Source organism: Hippocampus zosterae, chromosome 12 (genome assembly GCF_025434085.1).
Source record: "Hippocampus zosterae strain Florida chromosome 12, ASM2543408v3, whole genome shotgun sequence".
NCBI classification, from domain to species: domain Eukaryota; kingdom Metazoa; phylum Chordata; class Actinopteri; order Syngnathiformes; family Syngnathidae; genus Hippocampus; species Hippocampus zosterae.
In genome coordinates, this window is record NC_067462.1 from 241,932 (window position 1) to 261,353 (window position 19,422).

The 19,422-nt window shown below is 63.2% G+C and overlaps 3 protein-coding genes across 3 annotated transcripts in view; 2 read left to right on the top strand and 1 right to left on the bottom strand.

The window, feature by feature from the left end:
- Positions 1–154: 154 nt before the first annotated feature.
- Positions 155–2,286, bottom strand: lacc1 (laccase (multicopper oxidoreductase) domain containing 1). The gene is made up of 5 exons (XM_052081963.1): positions 1,688–2,286; positions 1,316–1,494; positions 1,086–1,251; positions 483–699; positions 155–394 (listed from the first exon to the last, which is right to left on the bottom strand). Exons 1-5 carry the CDS (start codon positions 2,160–2,162, stop codon positions 190–192), a joined length of 1,242 nt encoding a protein of 413 aa, XP_051937923.1. The 5' UTR covers positions 2,163–2,286; the 3' UTR covers positions 155–189.
- Positions 2,287–3,187: 901 nt separating this feature from the next.
- Positions 3,188–11,065, top strand: LOC127611441 (ecto-NOX disulfide-thiol exchanger 1-like). The gene is made up of 12 exons (XM_052081964.1): positions 3,188–3,312; positions 6,809–6,968; positions 7,620–7,733; positions 7,797–8,003; positions 8,091–8,291; positions 8,816–9,028; positions 9,292–9,398; positions 9,636–9,869; positions 9,959–10,051; positions 10,125–10,203; positions 10,315–10,400; positions 10,480–11,065. Exons 2-12 carry the CDS (start codon positions 6,842–6,844, stop codon positions 10,609–10,611), a joined length of 1,593 nt encoding a protein of 530 aa, XP_051937924.1. The 5' UTR covers positions 3,188–3,312; positions 6,809–6,841; the 3' UTR covers positions 10,612–11,065.
- A 915-nt stretch (positions 11,066–11,980) lies between these two features.
- The window catches only part of ttn.2 (titin, tandem duplicate 2), a 174,926-nt gene continuing 167,484 nt past the window's right edge, over positions 11,981–19,422 (top strand). Inside the window, exons 1-17 of the mRNA XM_052081957.1 lie at positions 11,981–12,193; positions 13,858–13,966; positions 14,039–14,242; positions 14,368–14,726; positions 14,948–15,168; positions 15,398–15,473; positions 15,742–15,873; positions 15,982–16,086; positions 16,288–16,533; positions 16,609–16,719; positions 17,103–17,333; positions 17,498–17,560; positions 17,653–17,911; positions 18,445–18,490; positions 18,590–18,763; positions 18,999–19,141; positions 19,217–19,416. Of these exons, the coding sequence (XP_051937917.1) occupies positions 13,876–13,966; positions 14,039–14,242; positions 14,368–14,726; positions 14,948–15,168; positions 15,398–15,473; positions 15,742–15,873; positions 15,982–16,086; positions 16,288–16,533; positions 16,609–16,719; positions 17,103–17,333; positions 17,498–17,560; positions 17,653–17,911; positions 18,445–18,490; positions 18,590–18,763; positions 18,999–19,141; positions 19,217–19,416 (2,661 nt within the window). The 5' untranslated portion in view covers positions 11,981–12,193; positions 13,858–13,875. The remainder of the gene's footprint in view (positions 12,194–13,857; positions 13,967–14,038; positions 14,243–14,367; positions 14,727–14,947; positions 15,169–15,397; positions 15,474–15,741; positions 15,874–15,981; positions 16,087–16,287; positions 16,534–16,608; positions 16,720–17,102; positions 17,334–17,497; positions 17,561–17,652; positions 17,912–18,444; positions 18,491–18,589; positions 18,764–18,998; positions 19,142–19,216; positions 19,417–19,422) is intronic.

Here is a 19,422-nt window from a genome sequence, read left to right on the forward strand (position 1 = left end):
CCGGCCGGACGGAAAAGAAACACGGGGATGAACCGAAATCGGCAGAAGAAAGAAGGATGGACACGGGCAGGAAGTCAGGAAAAGAAGAGAAGCAGGATGAGCGAGGAGTCAAGTCCACACTGTTTATTTTCATGACCCCCCCCCACCCCCCCGATGAGCGATTTGCGATTTCCGGTCGCTCACCGGAGACTAGGAGGCTCCCGACCCCGAAGGAGGCTTTGGGGTCGGCGCCCCCGCCTCCTCCTTGATCCACACGAAGCCCGCCTGGGTGCCGAACTGGGCTCCGTCCCGCACGTGCGAGAAGAAGTCTCGCGGGTGGCACGACGTGCACGGCGCCACGCTGGAGTCGTCCCGGATGTGGTGCGGCGGGATGCCCGCCTCCTCCAGCTGCCGCCTGCCAAACGGGGGGGAAGACGCCCGCTGAGTCCGAGAAGAAGAAGAAGAAGCGCCGGCGGGCGCCGGGAAGAGGCGAAGGGCGCCACCTGTTGGCCAGCCGCAGGTCGACCTCGGGCCTGCGCCCCCGCGCCCGCCGCACGCATTCGGGTGGGAAGCGGGCCGCCTGTTCCGGCTCCAGCGAGAAGCAGCACGGGCCCACCGAGGGCCCCAAGACCACCAGGATGTCGGCGCGAGCGCAGCCCAGCTCCGTCGTCATGGCCGACACCGTCGCCGCCGCCACGCCCAGCAGCGTTCCCCTCCAGCCTAGAGAAGAGGACGCCGACGCCGGCGCCGCGACTGGAGTGATTCTCGGCAACGTGTCGGAGGACGATCGATCGGGCCGTCCGGCGGCCGGGCTGGCGTTGTCGCCATTCTGTTTGTGACCAACAGGTGGCAGTGCGGGGTTCTCCCTGCGGCCGCGCACCTGTTGCTCCTTACGTCGTTTGCCATTTCAAAGGACTCCCGGGACACGCCCGTTTGGAGACTTTGGATTCTTCTTGTTTTGGTGACCGGATTGAGTTTTTCTGCCTTTAAATACAATTCTTCCAGTACACCCTCATTGTGAGCTTGTCTGCTTTTAGGGGTCCAAGCGTTGCCCGAGGGGAGGGGCGGCGGAAACGACGGCAAAGTGGCTTTCTTGGCATCTCTACCTGCGTGAGCGACGCCCACCGCTTTGGCCACGGGATCGGCAAAGAGCAAGGGGACGCAGTCGGCGCCCGGCGCCGCCAGGACCGCGCCGGGCCGGTCCGTCACCGCCGCGTCGTAGCGCTCCGGCTCGGCTTTGCCCAACACCCACACGCGGTCGCCGTGCTCCACCTGCGCCGCGTGGGCCCGCTTACTGTCAGGGGGCGGCTTTACGGGTTCGGTCGGCCGCACTCACCTTGAGCATCTGGAGCGGGCGCGGGTAGAAGCCGGCGTGAAGCGCCAGACGGCGCCGGTTCTCCTGGACCAGGGCGCCGGAGTCTCGGCGGCGGGGGCTGCTGAACAGGTTCAACGAGGACAAGGTGGGCACAAGGGACACGCCGCCGACGCGTGTGCTGAAGCCGTGGCCGAAGCAGTCTGCCGATGCGCAGGAAGTCGAGAGCGGACGTCAGCATGCAGTCGTCGACGGCGAGTCCTTCTTTCCGTGCCCCCCCCCCCCCCCCCCCCCGTGGAGGGCGGCCACGGAAAGTGACGGAAAGTGACTGAAAAGGGGCTTGCTTTTCAAGCCCTCAAGTTCCAGGAGCGAAAAGCGGCGCGGCGGGCGACTCACCCGGGATGAGCGACGAGGTCAGCAGGCGGACGGCCCCGCCCACCGCCGGCAAGGCCCGCAGCATGGCCGCGACGTCGCCGTCCGCCTCTCGGACGGGCGGCGCCTCGGCGCCGCAGCCCAGCCGGTACGTGAAGGTGTAGAGCGGCGTGAAGAGCGCGCGCTCGTAGGCCAGCAGCCGCCCGCGTCCCCGCGGGCTGGTGATGACGCGCAGCGAGAGCGCGCCCGCCTCGTCCGCCGCCCGCTTCAGGCGGTAGGCGCACGCGGCCGTGGCGCGCCAGTCCGCCAGGACGCGCGCGCTCCCGCCGCTCCAGGCGCCGAGGGCGGCGTCCGCAGCGTCCGTCGCGTCGCCGGCGCACAGCACGATGAGGACCGCGCGCGCGTCGGCGTCGGCGGCGGCCTCCTGGCGGAGCAGCCGCTCGGCGCAGCCGCAGCCGCAGCTGTGCGCCAGGTCAAGCAGCACGGCCGCCGCCGTCATCGCGCCGTCGTCCGAGCCGACCGGCCGAAGGACAGAAAAAGCAAAGGCGGAACTCGGCCTCGGCTTCCTCTTCCGCGACCTGACCGCGAGACGAAGGGCAAGCGAGCGAGCCTCCGAGTGGACGACGAACGGGATCGGAAGGCTCCTCCCATCCCGGAAGTTGCTCTTTGCCCCCGCGAGAGGGCGCCAAAGATCCGCTTGGCGCTTCCGCTGCGGAGAAAGGAAAGACCGCTCGCACCTCCAACGGCCTTCCGAGCCTCCGCTTGTGGCGCCAAGGTCGCCGAGGCCCGCGAACCCCCGCCCGGCCCCCCAGTCGAAAGATGAAAATGCTGCCATTCGTGTCAGAACCAAGCCAAAGGCCGCCCGCGTGCGTTGTCTTCATCCCTAACTTACATTTCGTCGCCGCGACATCTTGCGGGAGCTGCATGGCGCACGATAAAGAAGAGAAAGAAGAATGGAAGGCCCCAGGCCGGCAATATGTGCCTCAGTCCTCCTCTTCAAAAGAAATGCGATGAAAATAAGCGCGCCTTCGAGTTATTGGATGAACGCTGCTTTTGTCCCGCCCACCGCACGCTAAGTGGGCGTGTACGGGCCGGTCGGGAAGCTCGGCTTTTCTGCGTGATGATTGGATGAGGCGTCTGAGGCGGAATCTCTTTTGATTGACGGCGAAATGTGCCAATGGCGTCGGCATCCGTCGCGGGAGACGTCTTCTCGTCATCTTTGTTGGAAACGACTCCTCTTTGATTTCCGGTGGCTTTTATTGCAGTTGCTTGTGTTGGCAGACTGATTTTCTTGAAGAGGAAACGGTGAGTAGGATTCATGTCGAAAACTTTGATGATGTGGGCCCAAATTGAGCTTCCCCTCCTTGGAGCTTCCCCCTCCTCTCCCGCCGCCACCGCCGCCGCACGTGGAGCGAAGGGAAGGCGGACGACCACAAGCAAGAGACGGGAGAAAGCACCAAAGCGCTGTGCGGCTCCCGCTCAAGTCTCGCGCTGAGTGATGATGACGATGATGACGATGCGCCGGGACGTTCCCGCCCGCCCAGGCGCGCGCCCTCGGGTCGACGTGCGCGCGGCCGCGCAGCGCCGGGAACCTCCTCTCCGCGCTCTCCTCCTTCGTCCTCTTGGACGTCGTCGCACGCCGGGCGCAGGTAAGCGGCGCGAGTGACGCGCGCACCGATTGACTTTGACGTCACCAACGGAAGGTTGAACGCGGACGCGTTCGTTCGGTGCCGCCCGGCGTGGGCAAAGTCGCCGTCGAGAGGACGAAGCCCCGCGAGCGGACTCGAGCGCGCCGCCGTCGATTCGATCGGCGCTCGGGGCCGCCGTGACGGCTGCCCGCGCGACGTCACCGAGCGGCCGACTTCCTCGTCGAGGCCCCGCCGCTCGAATTTCTCGCCTTTCTTTCCGCCTCATCTGGCGACCGCTCCGTTCTCTGCCCTTCCGTCGCCTTCCGGCGACCGGTCGCTGTGGCGAAAACCGGAAGTGAGCCGGTCGGCTGATGAAAAGGGACGCTGCCCACCTCGCCCCAGCAGAGCCGTTGACGTCCGCCGGGATGGACAAAAGCTCAAAGCGCGTCCAAAGTCTGTCGAGCGTCTCTCGTCCTTTGTTGATTGAGCGGTCACCTCGTGCGTGCGTGGCGACCGCAAATCCTGCGCAAATAAATGTCGAGCTGCCGCCGAGAAAAAGCAGCGAGGCGCTTTCGTCGGTTCCAGGGTGCGCGAGAATCTCGGAGAACCTTTTGGACATGGGGGCCGACGGCCAGGAAGGAACTTTCCGGGCTGCGGAGCGACGGGTAGGCTGGTCGGTGTCGCCCGCGCCCGCTCCTGCGGCTGACAAAAACATGGTCGGCCGGCCGGCCTTATGAGATTCCTGCCGGGTCGGGGTGGGGGACGCCCCCAGTTCAAGGAAGGAAGGAAGGAAGGAAGGAAGGAAGGAAGTGCTCGACCCCTTTCTAACATCGGTGACCTATTGCCGATGTGGTTTGGATGCGGCCTTGGCGGCGAGCCGCTCCATTCAAATGAGGGATCGTTGGGGGGGGAGTCAACGCGGGGAGACGCACGCTTGCCGACAAGTTGTCGCGACGTCGCCACAATGCGGCTCGTTAGCGGCGGTGGCGCGCCGACCTTTTGCGTTGACAAATCACAGCGGTGCCTGGTTTGCATCGCGGGCACGCAAACGAGCAAACAGCTTAGCATTAGCATCAGCAGCTTGACACTTTAAGAGCGACTGGATTTTTTGCTATTGTTGGTTGTTTTTGTGTGTGTGTGAGCACAACTTGTATTCTTTGGCATTGGACTCAGCATGACTTGGATTTGGTTTTACTGTTTGCTGCTTTCTAGCCCATTTGTCTTACTCTTTATTGCTCCATGTCCACCACTTTGGATGCAGCGATGGCTGTTTGAAAGTGCTCCACAAATACTCTTGACTTGACTTGACAACTAAGCCATGCCTGCCATCTAGCGGCGAATGGTGATACTACAATTTTCAGACAGGGCTAATCTCGGACGTCTTTTGAAGCTGGCGAGCGTGTCCGGGCTCGATGTTTGTTTGTTTCCCTTTTGGCCAAGTTGGAATGGCTTCCGAACGGTACTTTTGCAGAAAAACAAGTCCCGGTCCAAAAAGGACAAAAGCCAACCAAATGCGGACCTCCAATTTTGTCTTTGGCTTAATTTTTTTTTTTTTTGCCAAGATGGCAAGGCACTAATGAGAACATAGGTCGGCGGAAGGCTCTCCTCGGCCCCTCGTCCAGTCTTTGCTCTTTTGGAGTCCTTGCGACTCCGTTTGCTTGTCGTCAAGTGAAAGCGAGTCTTTTGGCGTCCTCCCCGGCGGCGTCCGGATGGCCCTAATCGCCTTTGTATGCTGTCCTTGGAGGCGAAGCATTTCTTGCCACCTGGACCTGAAATGATTTCCATTTCGCCGGTCTCGTTCTCCTTTTGGGGGCTGCGCGCGGGTGAGCGGCCGCATATGGCGCGGCTCCAAACGGATGCGCTAGCTTGCGCGTGCGCGCGCGCGTGTATTCCCTCAGCTTCCACCTCAATGCCCCCGCCGTCGTTTTCTGTCCTCGGCCGCGTCCATCTTGTTTATTTTTCCACCTCTTTGTCCTCGCCTGCCGCCCCCGCCCCTCCCCCTCGCTCTCCCGCCCCTCCCCCCCACCGCATCCCATCTTGATCTATGCGCCGCGGAGTGCGCGGCGGCACTGACGGAGCGGCGCGGCGCGGACCGGCGACCAGCGAGAGCCGCAGGCGCGGGCGGGCGCTCTCCATCAACGCCTGCGCGGGGGGGCCGCGGTGTCGGGGAAAGAAAAGCGCAGAGCGAAGGAGGCATTGCCGCTGACGTACTGCCGCGGAAGGGTGAGGAGGACCGTGATGTGATGACATGGCCGTTTGCAAAAATATTGGGACGCAGGGAGGAAGTGAAAAGCCGCGCCTGTCCGTCCAAACTGCGAAGGGGGAGGGGTGTTGTGGGAGGTGTCTGTAACCGTGGCGCCACCGTTTTGACATTTGCAGACGCGCGTGCAGTCCCGCTTGTTTCCCGAGGTTCCCTCTCCCCGAGTCCGACAATGGGTGTCGGGATCAGGCTTTGCCGACGCGCCGCTTCCGCTGTTACGTTGACAGCTTGGGGCGGGGGGGGGGGGGGGGGGGGCGATCCACATGAAGCGTTTGAGAAAGGCAAATCACGCTTTTAGTGCCCCCTCCCGGAGAATATTCAAATCTCTGATCAATTGTTTTGTTTGAGGGAAAAAGGCAAAAGCAAAAAAAATTGGCAGCGTTTTTCGACCAAATCGGTCGTCCATTCGAAAGCACGCTTCCAGATCGGCCATCGATTCGTTGTCGATTGTTTGCGCGCCTCCGTCCCAAAATCTCCATGTTTGGCGAGATTGCCCCCCCCCCCCCCACCGCCACCCTCAATCAAAATTAAGGACTGGTCTGGAATTGAATGAATCCCATAGTAAAATGGCGGCACCGTGGTCAAGGCTTTGGGCATTACAACGGAAATTTCCCCCAAAACCTCGACAAAGAAAGCGCCTCAGTGGCGAAGCCTTTTTGTTTTTCCCACCCTCCAGCACAAGCCGCCCCCCCCCCCCCCCGACATTGGAGACAGCAGCGTTTGGAATTGCGATGCGATTCTTCCGCGCTTGCGGGAGGAATGACGGATGAGCTGGCTCGACCTTGACGCGTCCTCTCGTCTTCCCGACTGGCGTGCGCTCGCGCTCGCATTAGCATTTGGCAGGGCGCCAGGCCGACGGCCAACGGGGGCGGGGCTTCCGCCCGGTGCCCCGAACGTGCTAAGAAAGCAACCATCGGCAACAAAGATGCTGGAAGGTCCTGCCGAGTGCAATGCCAAAGCGTACGATGGCCGGCAAGGGGGGGGGGGGCTCGCCCAATGTTGAGTGGGAGCTAATAGCGGGGAGAGCGAGCGGCAAGGGAAAAGGCTTTGCCCCCTTCTTCCAGGAAGCGGTGACGCTCCGGCTTCTGCGCCGCAAATGAGCCGCCCGAGGGCGCCGGCTCGGCCTAATTGCCGTCCCATCATGCGGATGGCTGCGCATGGGGGGGGGGGGGGGGGGTGCTTGCGGCACACGGCTGGCAATGGGATGTTCATGGTAAGCAGGAGCGTAAGCGGTCTTTGTGCTCTCCTGGCGTCCAGCGTCCTGATGCGTGGCGTTGGCCGGCCGTCCTGATGACCTCGCAGAGGAGCGCGGCGGCGGCCGCCGCTACGTCCGAAGCCGCTGCGTCCAATGGCCCGGCGCCTCCTCCTGCGTGGGCCTCGTCTCTCGACTTCCCGCCCGCCCGGGCCACCCCATTAGGTACGCTAAGACGCGTGGGCGCATTAGGCGCGGCCGTCAGCGCCGCCGACGTGAGCGAGGCGCGCTCACAAATGTTCTTCTTGCCTAACGAGATGTTTTTGTCGTCGTCGTCGAGGTAAACGCCAGTCAAATGCTGCGGCGCCGCGCGGCGCTAATGAATCTGTCAAACGAGGCTAATTGGACGGGAGGACGGGAGCCTGTCAAAACGCCGCCAAAAAGTCAAAGGGAAAAAAAGCAAAAACGCCGTCTGCTCCGCTAATGGAGCTGTCGGGGTTATCGCGCGCAAGGCGTTGACGAACGGGCGGCCGGCGCCCGGCGGCGGCGCCGCTCGCTCGTCATCATTAGCGCTCGCACGCAGACCGAGGCCTTGGGCCGCCTCGTTCGTCTTCTTTTTTTCCTCGGCTTGCTTTTTTTTGCCTTTGCTCTTTTTCTTATCTGGGCTGCTTTGTTTTTTCTGCCGTGGCGCTCGCTGCAAATTCCAAAATGTCCGATTCAGCGGCGCCGGCTAAGAAGCACTTTTCTTGCGGCGCAGAGGTCATAGGTCAGATGGCGTTTTACCTCTGCGCGACGGCCTCGTCGCTCGCTTGTATTTGCCGGCCGCCCGCACTCACGGCGGCTCTGCGCTTCCCAACCTTTTTGTCCCGTTTTCAGGCCTCGAGCCGGTCGGCGCTCGGTCGGAGCCCCCGCCGACGGCGCCGGGCAACTCGGCGGGCGTCAAGGAGACGATCCGCCGCAACGGCTGCACGCTCTTCCCGCAGAACCCCGGTAAGGACGTCCGCGAGCGCGGGAGATCCGCCCGCGGAAGCGACTGACGGCCGTGTTTCCTAGCGCTGCCCCCCCCGTCCACCCGGCCGCGCCCCCCCGGCTGCAAGACGGTGTTTGTGGGCGGGCTTCCCGAGAACGCCGGCGACGACGTCATCAGGGAAGTCTTTGGCCCCTGCGGCCACATCGTGGCCTTGCGCAAGAGCAAGAAGAACTTTTGCCACATTCGCTTCAGCCACGAGTTCATGGTGGACCAGGCGCTGCGCTTGTCAGGTGACGCAAATTTGGATGCCGCCGTCCCGCCGCACGCCGCACGTCTGGCTTTTGACCACGCCGGACGGCGCGCCGCCGGTCTTTCAGGCTACCGCCTCCGTCTGGGCTCCGGCGCGGACAAGAAAGACTCGGGCAAGCTCCACGTGGACTTTGCGCAGGCTCGAGACGACCAGTACGAGTGGGAGTGCCGGCAGAGGCTCCTCCGAGGGGAGGAACGCCAGCGGGGGTCCACGCCGGCCCCGCCCTTCTCGGAGCGCGGGGCCGCCGTCTTGGCCGAGTGCCTGAAAGGTGAGGGGGGGGTCGCCTTACTCCCGTCCATCTCCCCCAAATCAGTTGCCAGCAGTGTCAGTCGGGTGCGCCTCAACAGGAAGTCGAGTCGCGCGGGAACGCCGCCGCCGTGACAAAAGCAGTTGAAGCGCTCGGCCGCGTTCGCCGCTTTGTGCGATTGTGCGGCAGCTTGTCGCGCGGCGCTAATCGACGGCGGCGGCGCTTTTGACGGGGCGGCGCAGCCGTTCAAGGCTGCCTAATGCCGCGCGTCTTTGCTCCGCTGCTCCCATTGTCATTCAAATGAGAGCGCGGCGCGTGCCCCCCCCTCCCTCACAAGAGCCATTTACGGCCCGATTGGATGCTCGAGCTTCCATGAAGGAAGCGTCACTTTCCATCAAAGTCCGGCAAACCACCGCGGGAAGGACCCCGCTGTGTGTGTGTGGGAGGGGGGGTGTGTGGGGGGGGTGCCGCCGCCGCCGCCGTTGCATCCCCTCACTTCTGTGTGTCACCAAAGAAAAAGCAGGCCTGTGCGCCTTTTCCAACAGACAAGCACGGCTTGGGCCGGGCGGCGCCGGTGCTCCTGCGGTGGCTGGACGGCGGCCAGGTGACCGGCGCCAGCGCCAACCGCGTCTACGCTTTGTTGCAGAGCGTCAACGCGCACGCCGCAAGACTGCGCCGGGACGCCGCTCAGCAGCGGCTGGCGCTACGCAGGGCGAAGGCCGCCTTCCGCGCCGCGCTCGCCGCCATACTCCTGCAGCGTAAGAACACACACACACACACGCGCGGGTTGTCGGGTTCACGCCCGCGGCACGTTCAGCAAACAAAGAAAGTCTTGAGAACGGAAAGCGGTCGCTCCCATTGCGCTCGGAAGTGTGGTGGCGGCGGCCGCCGGTAAGTGTGCGCGTTGGCGGGAACCGGCGCACGTCCGCACAAACGCACATGCGAGTACACGCAGGAGCCCCGTAATCGGATTGTCGCTGTCTCGCCCCCTCCCCCCTGTGCCCGGCGCCGGCGGCCCAAGTGGACCAGGTCTCGTCCGTATTGGTGGCGTCGAGCCGACAAAAGTCTCGGGACCACTTCACCAAAGCTCAGCGCAAGAACATTGACATGTGGACCAGGCGCTGTCAGGTTGGTACACGGCGAGCCCCCCCGGCCTCGGGAGGCGGCCATTACGGTGGGTGCCCCCGTCCCCGTCCCCGCCCCTTTTGCCACTCCACAGGCGGCCACGCGCGTGCGCTGAACGCTTGTGGCCATGAGGAGGTTGGTGAAGGTGATCAAAGTCGTGCCAACCATGATGACGATCAATCGATCGATCGTGCGGGTGCCCCTGACGACGGCCGCGCCGTGACCGCGATGTGTTCGCAGGCGGACAGCGAGGACGTGTCGCGCCTCAGACGTCAGGACGACGACTGGGACGAAGACGAAGACGAGGACGAGGACGAGGACGAGGACGACCGAGGTCCTTGGAGGAAGAAGATGAAGACGATGAAGACGTGCGCCGGCGACCGAGACGGTGAGCCGCGCGCGATCCCGTTTGAGGAGGAGGCGGAGCTTCTGAGCCAAGAGGCGGAGTTGCAGAGCCTGCGGCAAATGCGACAGGTACTCGTTCTCCTCGCGAGGGGCCCACCCCGGGTGGCTCGGGACGCTCCCGACCCCTCGGCGCAGGCGCGTGACGTGTTTTGTCGCAGGTGTGGAGCCTCGGGGACGAGCCGGCGGGCCGGGAGGCGGAGTTACAGCGGGCCGGCGCCGAAGCTTACTTCCCGGAGGGGGCGCCGGAGCAGGTCAGCCCTCCGCTTTGAGCGCTCGGCCCGGCCGTCCGTCCGGCGAGTGACGAGCGCGCCCGCCGCCTTTTAGGTGGACGGCCGCAGAGAGACGGGACGAGGCGGAGGCGGCGGAGGCGTCCTGGTCTCGGAGAAAGAGGCCCTGCTCCTGGGTAAGTCGCGCCACGCTTGACTTCCGCCCAATGTCGGCACCCGAGCCACGGCCGCCACATACGCGCCTTGACGTTTTCCTTTGGATGAACCCCCCCCCCCCCCTTCCCCAGGCGTCATGTCGGCTTTCCTGCACGTTCATCCGTTCGGGGCCAACCTGGAATACTTGTGCTCCTACGTGCACACGCTGGACTCGCAGGTTTGTTCAAGGCCGCGCGCCGGCTCGCTCGCTCGCTCGCCAAAGGACGGCGCTGAAAGTGTCCCCGCGTGCGCCTCAGGTGTCGTCGCGGCAGCTGGAGCGCCTGATGGCCCGCCTCCCCCTCATGTTCCGCCAGGAGCTGAGCGGCGTGGGCGCCACGCTGGAGAAGCGCTGGAAGTTCTGCGGCTTCGAGGGCCTGCGGTCCGGATGAAGGAGGCCCCGCCCCCCGTTAAAGCTCCGCGCCGCCTTCCAAGGGCGTCTCTCCGCATTCCAAATTGAATTTGGCGTAGAGAGCGGCCGAGTGCCCGAGCCCCAGCGGCCTGTTTGGAATTCCTAAAAAGCACGGCGACACGATTGCGTGCGACGGAGGCCGCGCTCGTCCCTCTTTTTCGGCGACGGCCGAAGGCGATCCGATCCCCGCGGTCAAGAAAAGTCCAAACCTGTCACGATTGGCTTTGTGACCAACAGGTGGCGCTGTGGGGCTCCCCCTGCAGCTGTACGCCCGTTGCCCATCATGTCATTATATGTTGTATCATAGGACGGCCAGCCCGAGCGCTCATTTGCTGCTGTCGTAGTCTGTTTGGGTCCTGTTGTGTCATTGAGGCTTTTTAGTTTCTGCCTTTGGACTTTGTTTTCTGTCTTTTATCAATACACGTCTTCAAATGCACTTCGCTCCTCTCTCTCCCGCCTGCTTTTTGGGGTCCGCCGCCGCCACCGCCGCCGCTCAACGTGACAAAAGCACTGCAGATTAGCTGCGAAAAAGCTGCCGGTCGAGGAGATTTGAACGTAGAGTGGCCGCCGGCCTTAGGCGGCGGACCGTAGACCCGATGTTCAAACTGTCCGTCCGCACGGGCGCAGGAGAATATTCTTCATATCGGCGTTTGAAAACAAAGGCCAATTCCATTGAGCAAAGTCTGGTGCAGCGGCGCGGCGTCGAGCGGAGTCCAGAATCCTGAATCCCGCGGCGGGGTCGAAGGGAGTCCGGTGGACTCGAGCGAAGGACGGCAGAGCTCGGTGGGGTCGATCCAAGTCCCGCCAAGTACGGTAATGCGCGGCGGCGTCTCGAGGAGTCAAGCGAGTCGAGCGTGCGGTGTACGATGGCCCGTGGGAAGGCCGTGCGCTCTAGAAGAGTCGCGCAAAGACGGCTTTGGAGCGCAGTCGAGCGCTCGAGAGTCCTCGAGAGTCGAGCCCAGAGTCGAGCGTAAAGACGAAGAGGGCAGCGGAATGGACCGGAGCCTGGAGGAGTCCACCCGAGTCGGGAGGAGCCCAGTCGAGGACGATTCCGTCTCGGCGAGTCGAGCAAAGACCGGTCTTCGGTCCGCGGGGACTCCCGTGCGCAAGAGGTCCCGCTTTAGGGCCCCCCTTGGTCCGGCGTGCACGTGCCGGCCTCGGAAGTAGGTGCCAGGGCTCGGGGTGGGGGTCGCTCACTCGGTTTACAGATAGGAACAGCTGTCATGCGGGCCACTTGTGTAAAGATGCCCCCGGCCCGCCCCCCGCCGCCAGGCCGACCAATGGGGCGCGGGCTCCGTTTGACGTCACGGGGGTATATAGCCCCCCGGCGGAGCCGCCGGCCCCTTCTGAGCAGGGTCAGCGTTCCGGCTTGGGACGCCAACAAAACTACTCGCCGTCCAGGGCCGGTCGGTAGTTTCGTTTCGGGGGACTTTGGATTCCTTGGAGGAGCTTCCCAGTGAAGGGAATTCAAGCGGGAGAAGGACGCGTCCCCCGGACCCCCACCCCCACCCCGTCCCCCCCGACCCCATCATCACCCCCGGCCGGCACCCTTGCGCTAACAAGTAAGTACCGTAAGCCTCTTTGAGTCGCCGGGCCGGCGGCCGCTTGGGCGCGGTGACGCCGCCATCCCAGAATAGACGCGTCGGTCGCCGCCGAGGTGCCGGATGACTTTTTAAGGGAATGGCTGAGCGCACATGCCGCCTGTCAATCACACTGGGGTGTGGGGGACTTCGAGGGGTTATTTTTAGTGCCTGGTGTCCTGTGCGAAGACACCCGACCCTGACACCCCCCCGAGCCCACCACCCCCCCACACAGCAACAGAGGGGCTGATTTTCATGAGACACAACAGCTGCGACACATTTTATTTTGGGGACAGACGGATGGAAAGTTATTTATAGACGAGGTGGCCTGCAGGAGAAGACCACCTTGCCCAGCACCCCCCCCCCCCCCCCCCCCGCTTTTGGAGAAACGGAACAAAAAGATTTCACTCTTGAAAAAAGTTGAGTCAAGAAAAACGAAAACTAAAATGGTGTGAGAGAGGAATGCGTTCATTTTTTTTTTTTTGCAATGAAGGAACAGAAGAAGACAAGTGCAAAAACTGAAAAGAGGCGCTGAAAAAAAACAGTCCGTCCGAGTCGAGTCTCAATCCGGTCCGGTCGTGCGGGCGGGCGCGCCAAGTGGAAGAGAAGAGTGCGGTGAAGCCCCCACCCGCAATCGCTTTTGGGCTGTTTCCGAGACGCGGCTCCTAAAGAGCAAGAAATGTTTGCGGAGCTCCTAGCCTGCTCAAGTTGCGTTGCCCACCCGTGTCCCCCCCCCCCCCCCCCCTCCTCCGACCGAGGTCGTCAAGTGCCCGACAATCTTCCGCCTTCGGGTGTGCAACTCCGGTCCCGGAAGGCCGCCGTCCTGCGGGTTTTCCGAGTCTCCCCGTCGAGACGCACCTGATTCAAATGATCGTCGGCGAGCTCTGAGGAAGCCCGACGTTGAACTCGCAACCGGGACACTTTGGAAACGCGCGCCGCGGCCGCCCTCCGGGACCCGACTTGGACACCGATGCCTTAAGTCAGGGGTGCCCAAACTTTTTGGATCGAAGATGTACATTTCGATCAACTAACCTCCCGGGATCCCCCCCACCCCCGTGACGTAATCACGCGCCACCGTAAATTTATGATTTACCTGCTTTATTTTGTTTTTACAATATTTTTTAGTGAAAATATGATTAGTGTGCACTGTGTATTAACACCAAAAATATATTACTAACATGTACAAAGACACACAAATGGTTGTTTTTTTTTTTTTTTTTTCTTCTCGACACTCCTCGGATCTACTTGGGACCGGTCTTACATCTACCGGTAGCTCAGGATCTACCTAATGGGCACCCCTGCCTTAAGCGGTCCGAGCAAGTCCGACGACGCACACGCGCGCACATACGCCGGTTTTTCCAAAGCAATCTGGTATCAGTCTCATCAAAAAAGGAGTGTTGAAGATCCTCGCTTTCAGGGAGCGAGGATCATTTCATTTGATCGGCGCTTATTTCCATCATCTTGTCAGCAAAAGAGTCGCAGCTCGGCCACCGCAGAGTGGCGGGTTGATGGCGCGCCTTTGGGTTTTGTCGGGGCCCCTTTTGCGCCTCGTGGACGTTGATGGTTTGGGGCCAGGATTTGCGGCTTTGGGGTTTTCTGCCAGAAGCGGCGGCTCCAATTGTTCTCGTTCTTGCCGTTTCGCTCAGGGAGCCCAGCCAGCCGGCATGTCGACGCAAGCGCCGACCTTCACGCAGCCGCTTCAGAGCGTGGTGGCACTAGAGGGTAGTGCCGCCTCGTTCCAGGCGCAAGTGAGCGGTAAGAGCCGTCCGTCCCCACCGTCCCGCGCCAAGTCCCGCGCCCGCCAACCTCTCCCGTCCCGCCGAGCAGGCGCTCCGCTTCCCGAGGTGTCGTGGTTCCGCGACGGCCAGGTCCTGTCGGCCGCCGCCTTGCCCGGCGTCCGCGTCTCGTTCGGCGACGGCCGCGCCGTTCTGAACATCGACGCCGTGACGCCCGCGCACGGCGGGAGGTTTTCCGTCCGGGCCACCAACGCCGCCGGACAAGCCACCAGCACCGCCGAACTCCTCGTAACAGGTGAGGCGCTCGGCGACCGGCGAGCGGACGCCGCTAAGTCACGGCCCTCAATAGCAAACGTGACGTTCCCCGCTCCTTGAGATCCTCCGCCAACGTTTTGACCCTCGTGTGCGTCCCACGCGCAGCCGAGACGGCGCCACCCAACTTCCTTCAGAGACTTCAGAGCGCCTCGGTGCGGCAGGGCAGCCAGGTGCGACTGAGCGTCCAGGTGACGGGCATCCCGCCGCCCGACGTCAAGTTCTACCGCGAGGGGGCCGAGATCCAGAGCTCGGCCGACTTCGGGATCGTCCGGGACGGAGACCGCTACAGCCTGCTGATCGCCGAGGCCTTCCCGGAAGACTCGGGCACGTACTCGGCGACCGCCTGCAACGCCAGCGGCCGGGCCACGTCCACCGCCGAGCTGCTGGTCCAGGGCGAAGAAGCCGTCCCCGCCAAGAAAACCAAGACCGTCGTCGTGGCCTCCTCTCAGATGGGGGTGCGCAAGGTGAGCCCCGGCCGCCGCGCTTTCAACGGCAAACGCGAACGACCAACGGGTGCCGGCGGAGACCGGCCTTTGCACCGTTGCCAAATTCAAAGGCAAGAATAGGACCGTCCACCCCCGCGGCGCCGCAGTCGCGGACCTGCACCTCGTTCGGATTGGATTTTTTGCAAAAGCAAATGTTTGCCGTCTCGGCTCGGTCTAACGGCTCGCCCTTTGCCGCAAAGATGGAGAGCAGCTTCCAGAGCAGCTTCCAGAGCAGCGTGATGGAGATGCAGGCGGCGGGGGCCGTGATGAGCCAGCACCTGGCTCACAGGACCCCCCCGAGGGTGCCGCCGAAACCCACGTCCAGATCGCCGCCCTCCTACTTGAGCAAGGTGACCGGCGGACGCCAGCAGTCGCCGTCGCCCGTCCGCCACGTGAAAGGACCGGCGCCCGCGCCCGTCAGGTACGCAGAGTGCTTGTGCTACGTTGGCTCCCTCTGGTGGTGCGCGAAGGAATCGATTTTATTTTTATTATTATTATTTTTTTTTGCCAAGTCGACTTTACGATTGTTTATTGAACATGGAATCAAGGAAGAGAAAGAAGCCTTTTGTTGAATTAGCAGCACATTGATGAAGGAGGGAAGAGGCGCGCTTCGACTTTCTAACTCCGCCTCTTTGTCGTCGCGCCTGCAGATCCGTGTCGCCCTCCGCCCGACCGTCCGTCTCACCCATCAGACACGTCAAGTCGCCCGTCGTCACCCGGAAGCAGGTGAGAAGGGCGCAGCCGGCGTCCGGGAAACGCTTTCCCGTGGATCTGCCACCGAGGCAAAGGCGTCCCCTCCCGTCCGTTGGCCCGACGCGCCGGCCCACCTGCGCCCGAGCCCTTCGAGCGTCCGCTCGCTCGCATTCAAACCGGAAACGTGTCTCCGTGTGAAACGGAGCAGGCTAGAAGCCAGGGCATGCATCAAAATGAGGGGCGGGGCAATGGCGGTTCAACGTGAGGAGTTTCGGAGGTTGACGCCGCCGTGTGGTCGCAGGTGTCGGTGTCGCCCGAGGTGCCGCCGCCCTGGAAGCGCGCCGACTACTCCGCCCAAGCGGGCTACGCCGTCGCCGGCGGGCTGCGGGTGGACCAACAGTGGGAGCAACAAGCCACCGCCGTCGTCCGAGAGGTCAGGCCTTTGAAAGGGGAGGGGGGCGCGTGGACTTTGGGGGGCTTCCCTCGCCGACTCGGGCGAACCGTCTCCAAAGCCGTCCGCCGACTCGCCTTGTTTCCTCAGGCCGAGCAAGCGTCCCAGGCGGGTCGCAGCGTCGCCGTGGCGACGGTGGTGGCCGCCGTGGATCAGGCCCGCGTCCGCCGGGGGCCGCCGGATGCCGCCGAACAGGTAGCCGGATCCTTGCGTTGAGGCGGTGCTCGCGTGCCGTCCCGGTGTCTTTCTTTGGACGCTTTGTTTGTCAGTGGAAAAAACATATTTGCTGTCGTTCCACCGATGCGCCGAGGGCACAGGGTGTGCGAAACAGAATCCACGCTCGGACGGCGACGGAAAGGCCATTTTCTCAGCTTCCCCCGCGTGTCGCGTCGACAGGTGCAGACCGGCCAGCAAGTGCAAATGGCCGTCGCGGAGGCGCCGGCCGTGGCGGAGACGCCCGCGCCGGGCGCCACGGCGGTGGAGGTGAAGAAGCGGCTCACCGTAGAGAAGCATTTCAAAACGGCGCCGCCTGAACCCGTCGCCGCCGCCGCCACCGTCACCACGCACGTCGTCAGCACCCAAGTGGCCGTGGCCGCGGCCACCGAGACCACCGAGACCACCGGGACCACCGAGACCACGCAGGTGGGGACGGCGGAGCGGCGCCGCGTCGGCCCGTCGCGCGTTTGCCACGTCGACTCACTGTGCGACTCGCCCCAGATCGCCTCGACGGCCGCCTCCTCCCGCCCGGACGCTGGCGCGCCCTCGGCCTCGCTTCCGCATTTCACCGTGGCCAAAGTCGCCGTCCCCAAAGCCGAGGTCACCCGCGAGGTAAGGAGGCCCGCGGAGACGACGCGGCCGAAATGAGCGCAGGGCTCCAAACTCCGCCCTCAGCCGCTTTCTCAGCCAGCGGCGAATGCTCGTGAGCGCTTGCCGAAGCGGCAAAAGCCACCACCAAAACACCCGGGACCGTTTTGAACAATGCGGCACCAAATCTCCCGCCCGCAGCGTCTTGGCACACTGCGACGGGGTCGGCGGCGTCGGCGAGCATTCGCCGCTCGGCAAGCTCGCGGCTTTGGGCCGGGCGAAAGCCGTTTTGCCGCTTCCTATTTGGCAAAGGTCTTCGCAATGCCGGCCTTATCAGCCGACTTGTGGCCCCGACTTGTTGAGTGAAGGAGTTTTCCCCCGCAAAGATCTTGCCGTTTCTGGGCCAGGTGTCGATGGCGGGCTCGGCCATGGCCGCCTTACACAAAGAGCTGTCGTCCCCCTCGGCGCCCAGAAAGGTCATCAAGCCCGTCCAGTCGCCCAGTCCGGTGCGCCGGGCCGCGGCCGCGACTGAGGTCCGCGTGGCGCCCCCCTTCATGGCGCCGGCGTCTCAGATTCGGGTCGAGACGCAGGTGACGCGCCTCGAGGCCGAGGAGGAGTTTGAAGACTGGGAGCCTCAGGTGGGTTCCCGTCCGTCGGCCGCCCCGCCGCCGTGCCTTGGTTTCCGGGAACTGCGTCCGTCCCTTTGCAGTTTGTTGGCACGCCGCGGCATTTTTCAGCAGCGGGACGAATGAATGGAAGCGCGGGCGCCACCTTTGAGCACGACGTTGTTTTGCTCTCTCAGGAGGCGGTGGCAGTGCCCCCCAGTGACCAGCAGGAGGCGGTGGTGCCACCCACCCTGCTTGCCGTAAGTACTCTTTGATCTAGGTCGGGAACGGGCCGTCGGGAACGGGCCGTCGGGACCCCGGCGTGAGCGTGCGCGTGGGCGTGTTCCCTCAGGGCCTGAAGGACGCGACGGTGACGGAAGGCGAGTCGGTGACGCTGGAGTGCCGTTTCGGGGGGCGGCCGGCCCCCGAGGTGGCGTGGTTCCGGGAGGACTACAGGATGGAGAGCTCCATCGACTTCCAGATCAGCTACGAGGACGGCCGCGCCCGCCTGCTCATCCGCGAGGCCTTCGCTGAGGACAGCGGCCGCTTCACCTGCGCCGCCGCCGGCCCGGCCGGCGCCGTCAGCACTTCCTGCTACCTGCTGGTCAAAGGTGACGCCCGCCCGTCGCCGCTCAAGAAGCTGGTGCCGGCCCTCTGGCGAAAAACCGGCCGCTCGTCGAGCCCTTTTGCTAAATCGGCAACATCGCTCGTCTTGTGGCGAGTCTCGGACCGCCGCGTCGGGTTTCCTTTTCTGCAAAAGCCTTGAGAACCGAGAATGCACCAAAATGAAAAGCAAACGCACTTGGGGATCGCACGCGTTTTTCATTCCATTCATCAAAAGGTCGACAAGTAGAACCAAGCAGGCGATTAAATGCTTTTTTTATGTCTTCTTGAAAAACTTTGAAATGGAGCTGCTCTTTGATATCTGATGTCAACTTGTTTCTTTCGTGCTTTCAAAATCAGAAGGACGAAACGCTCATTTTCGTTCCTTTCAAGCGTTTGGATTTGATGTCGACGAAAATAGGAACCTTCATTTAGTTCACGGAGTCCGATGCAATCCTCATTTCCTGCCGATTCGGTTCTGGTTCATCTGGTCTCACGAAACGCGAGACCAAACCTTCAACGTCTCGCACGTGTCTCGCAGTTTCCGAGGAGGCCGAGAGCCGAGAGGAGACGACGGCCGTCGAGAGGTGAGCCCGCCCGCCGCGTCTCGAAAGCTCGTTGGCATCGAGTCCCACGTGGGCTAGCGCGCGCCGTTCGGTTCCTGACCCGTCGCGTCCGTGTGCCAGTGTTGCCGCGGAGGCGAGCGTCGGGGAGGCCGCCGCCCCCTTCTTCGTCCGCAAGCCGACGGTGCAGAAGCTGGTGGAGGGCGCTGCCGTGGCCTTCTGCTGCCAAGTGGGGGGCAGCCCCAGACCGCACGTCGTCTGGAAGAAGAACGGCGTTCTGCTCTCCACCGGATACCGGTACGACGCCTAACGTGCCGAAACCCATGGGGGGTGGGAAAAAGGCCAGCCCCTTTTGCGGGCAACTCTGAGTTGATTTTCTGTCACATGACTTGCGGTGTGAGGTTGCGCTTGACAACAAACCAAAACGAACGTGGAATGATTGAAAAGGAAACTGCAACCGTTGGGGCGTTTTCGGCGGCAGGACGCGGCGGTGGTCCCGACGGGACGGACGGTGACTTTTGCTGCTTTTCAGATATAAAGTGACCTACAAGAAAGAGACGGGCGAAAGCCAGCTGGAGATCTCCATGACGTTCGCCGACGACGCCGGCGAATATTCCGTCTTTGCCAAGAATTCTCACGGAGAAGCCTCGGCGTCCATCAGCCTTCTGGAGGAAGGTAACGTCCGTCTGGGCCGCGCGCGGGAGCCAGGCCGAGCGGGCGTTCAGGCCCTCTTTTTGCCGTCGTCCGCAGAGGACTACCGAGCCTACGTGGCGTTGCACGAGGCGGCGTACAAAAGCCAAGCGACCACAACGACGACGGTCGCGGCGGAGGAGGAGGAGGCAGCGACGACGACGACGACGATGACGATGATGACGACGGTCGAGGAGCCGTCCGCCCTCGTGAGCGGCTACAAGAGAGGAGCCCCCCCGATGAGCTTCACCTCCGAAACGGTACTC

Bases quoted from the DNA above. Each gene is read 5' to 3' on its own strand.
- lacc1 (XM_052081963.1), bottom strand. From the start codon at position 2,162: ATGACGGCGGCGGCCGTGCTGCTTGACCTGGCGCACAGCTGCGGCTGC. The intron at 1,252-1,315 runs GTGAGTGCGGCC...CACGCGGCGCAG, and splicing joins GCCCGCTCCAGATGCTCAAG to GTGGAGCACGGCGACCGCGT. The intron at 395-482 runs GTGGCGCCCTTC...CCCGTTTGGCAG, and splicing joins GACCTGCGGCTGGCCAACAG to GCGGCAGCTGGAGGAGGCGG.
- LOC127611441 (XM_052081964.1), top strand. From the start codon at position 6,842: ATGACCTCGCAGAGGAGCGCGGCGGCGGCCGCCGCTACGTCCGAAGCC. The intron at 8,004-8,090 runs GTGACGCAAATT...CCGGTCTTTCAG, and splicing joins CCAGGCGCTGCGCTTGTCAG to GCTACCGCCTCCGTCTGGGC. The intron at 10,401-10,479 runs GTTTGTTCAAGG...CGTGCGCCTCAG, and splicing joins TGCACACGCTGGACTCGCAG to GTGTCGTCGCGGCAGCTGGA.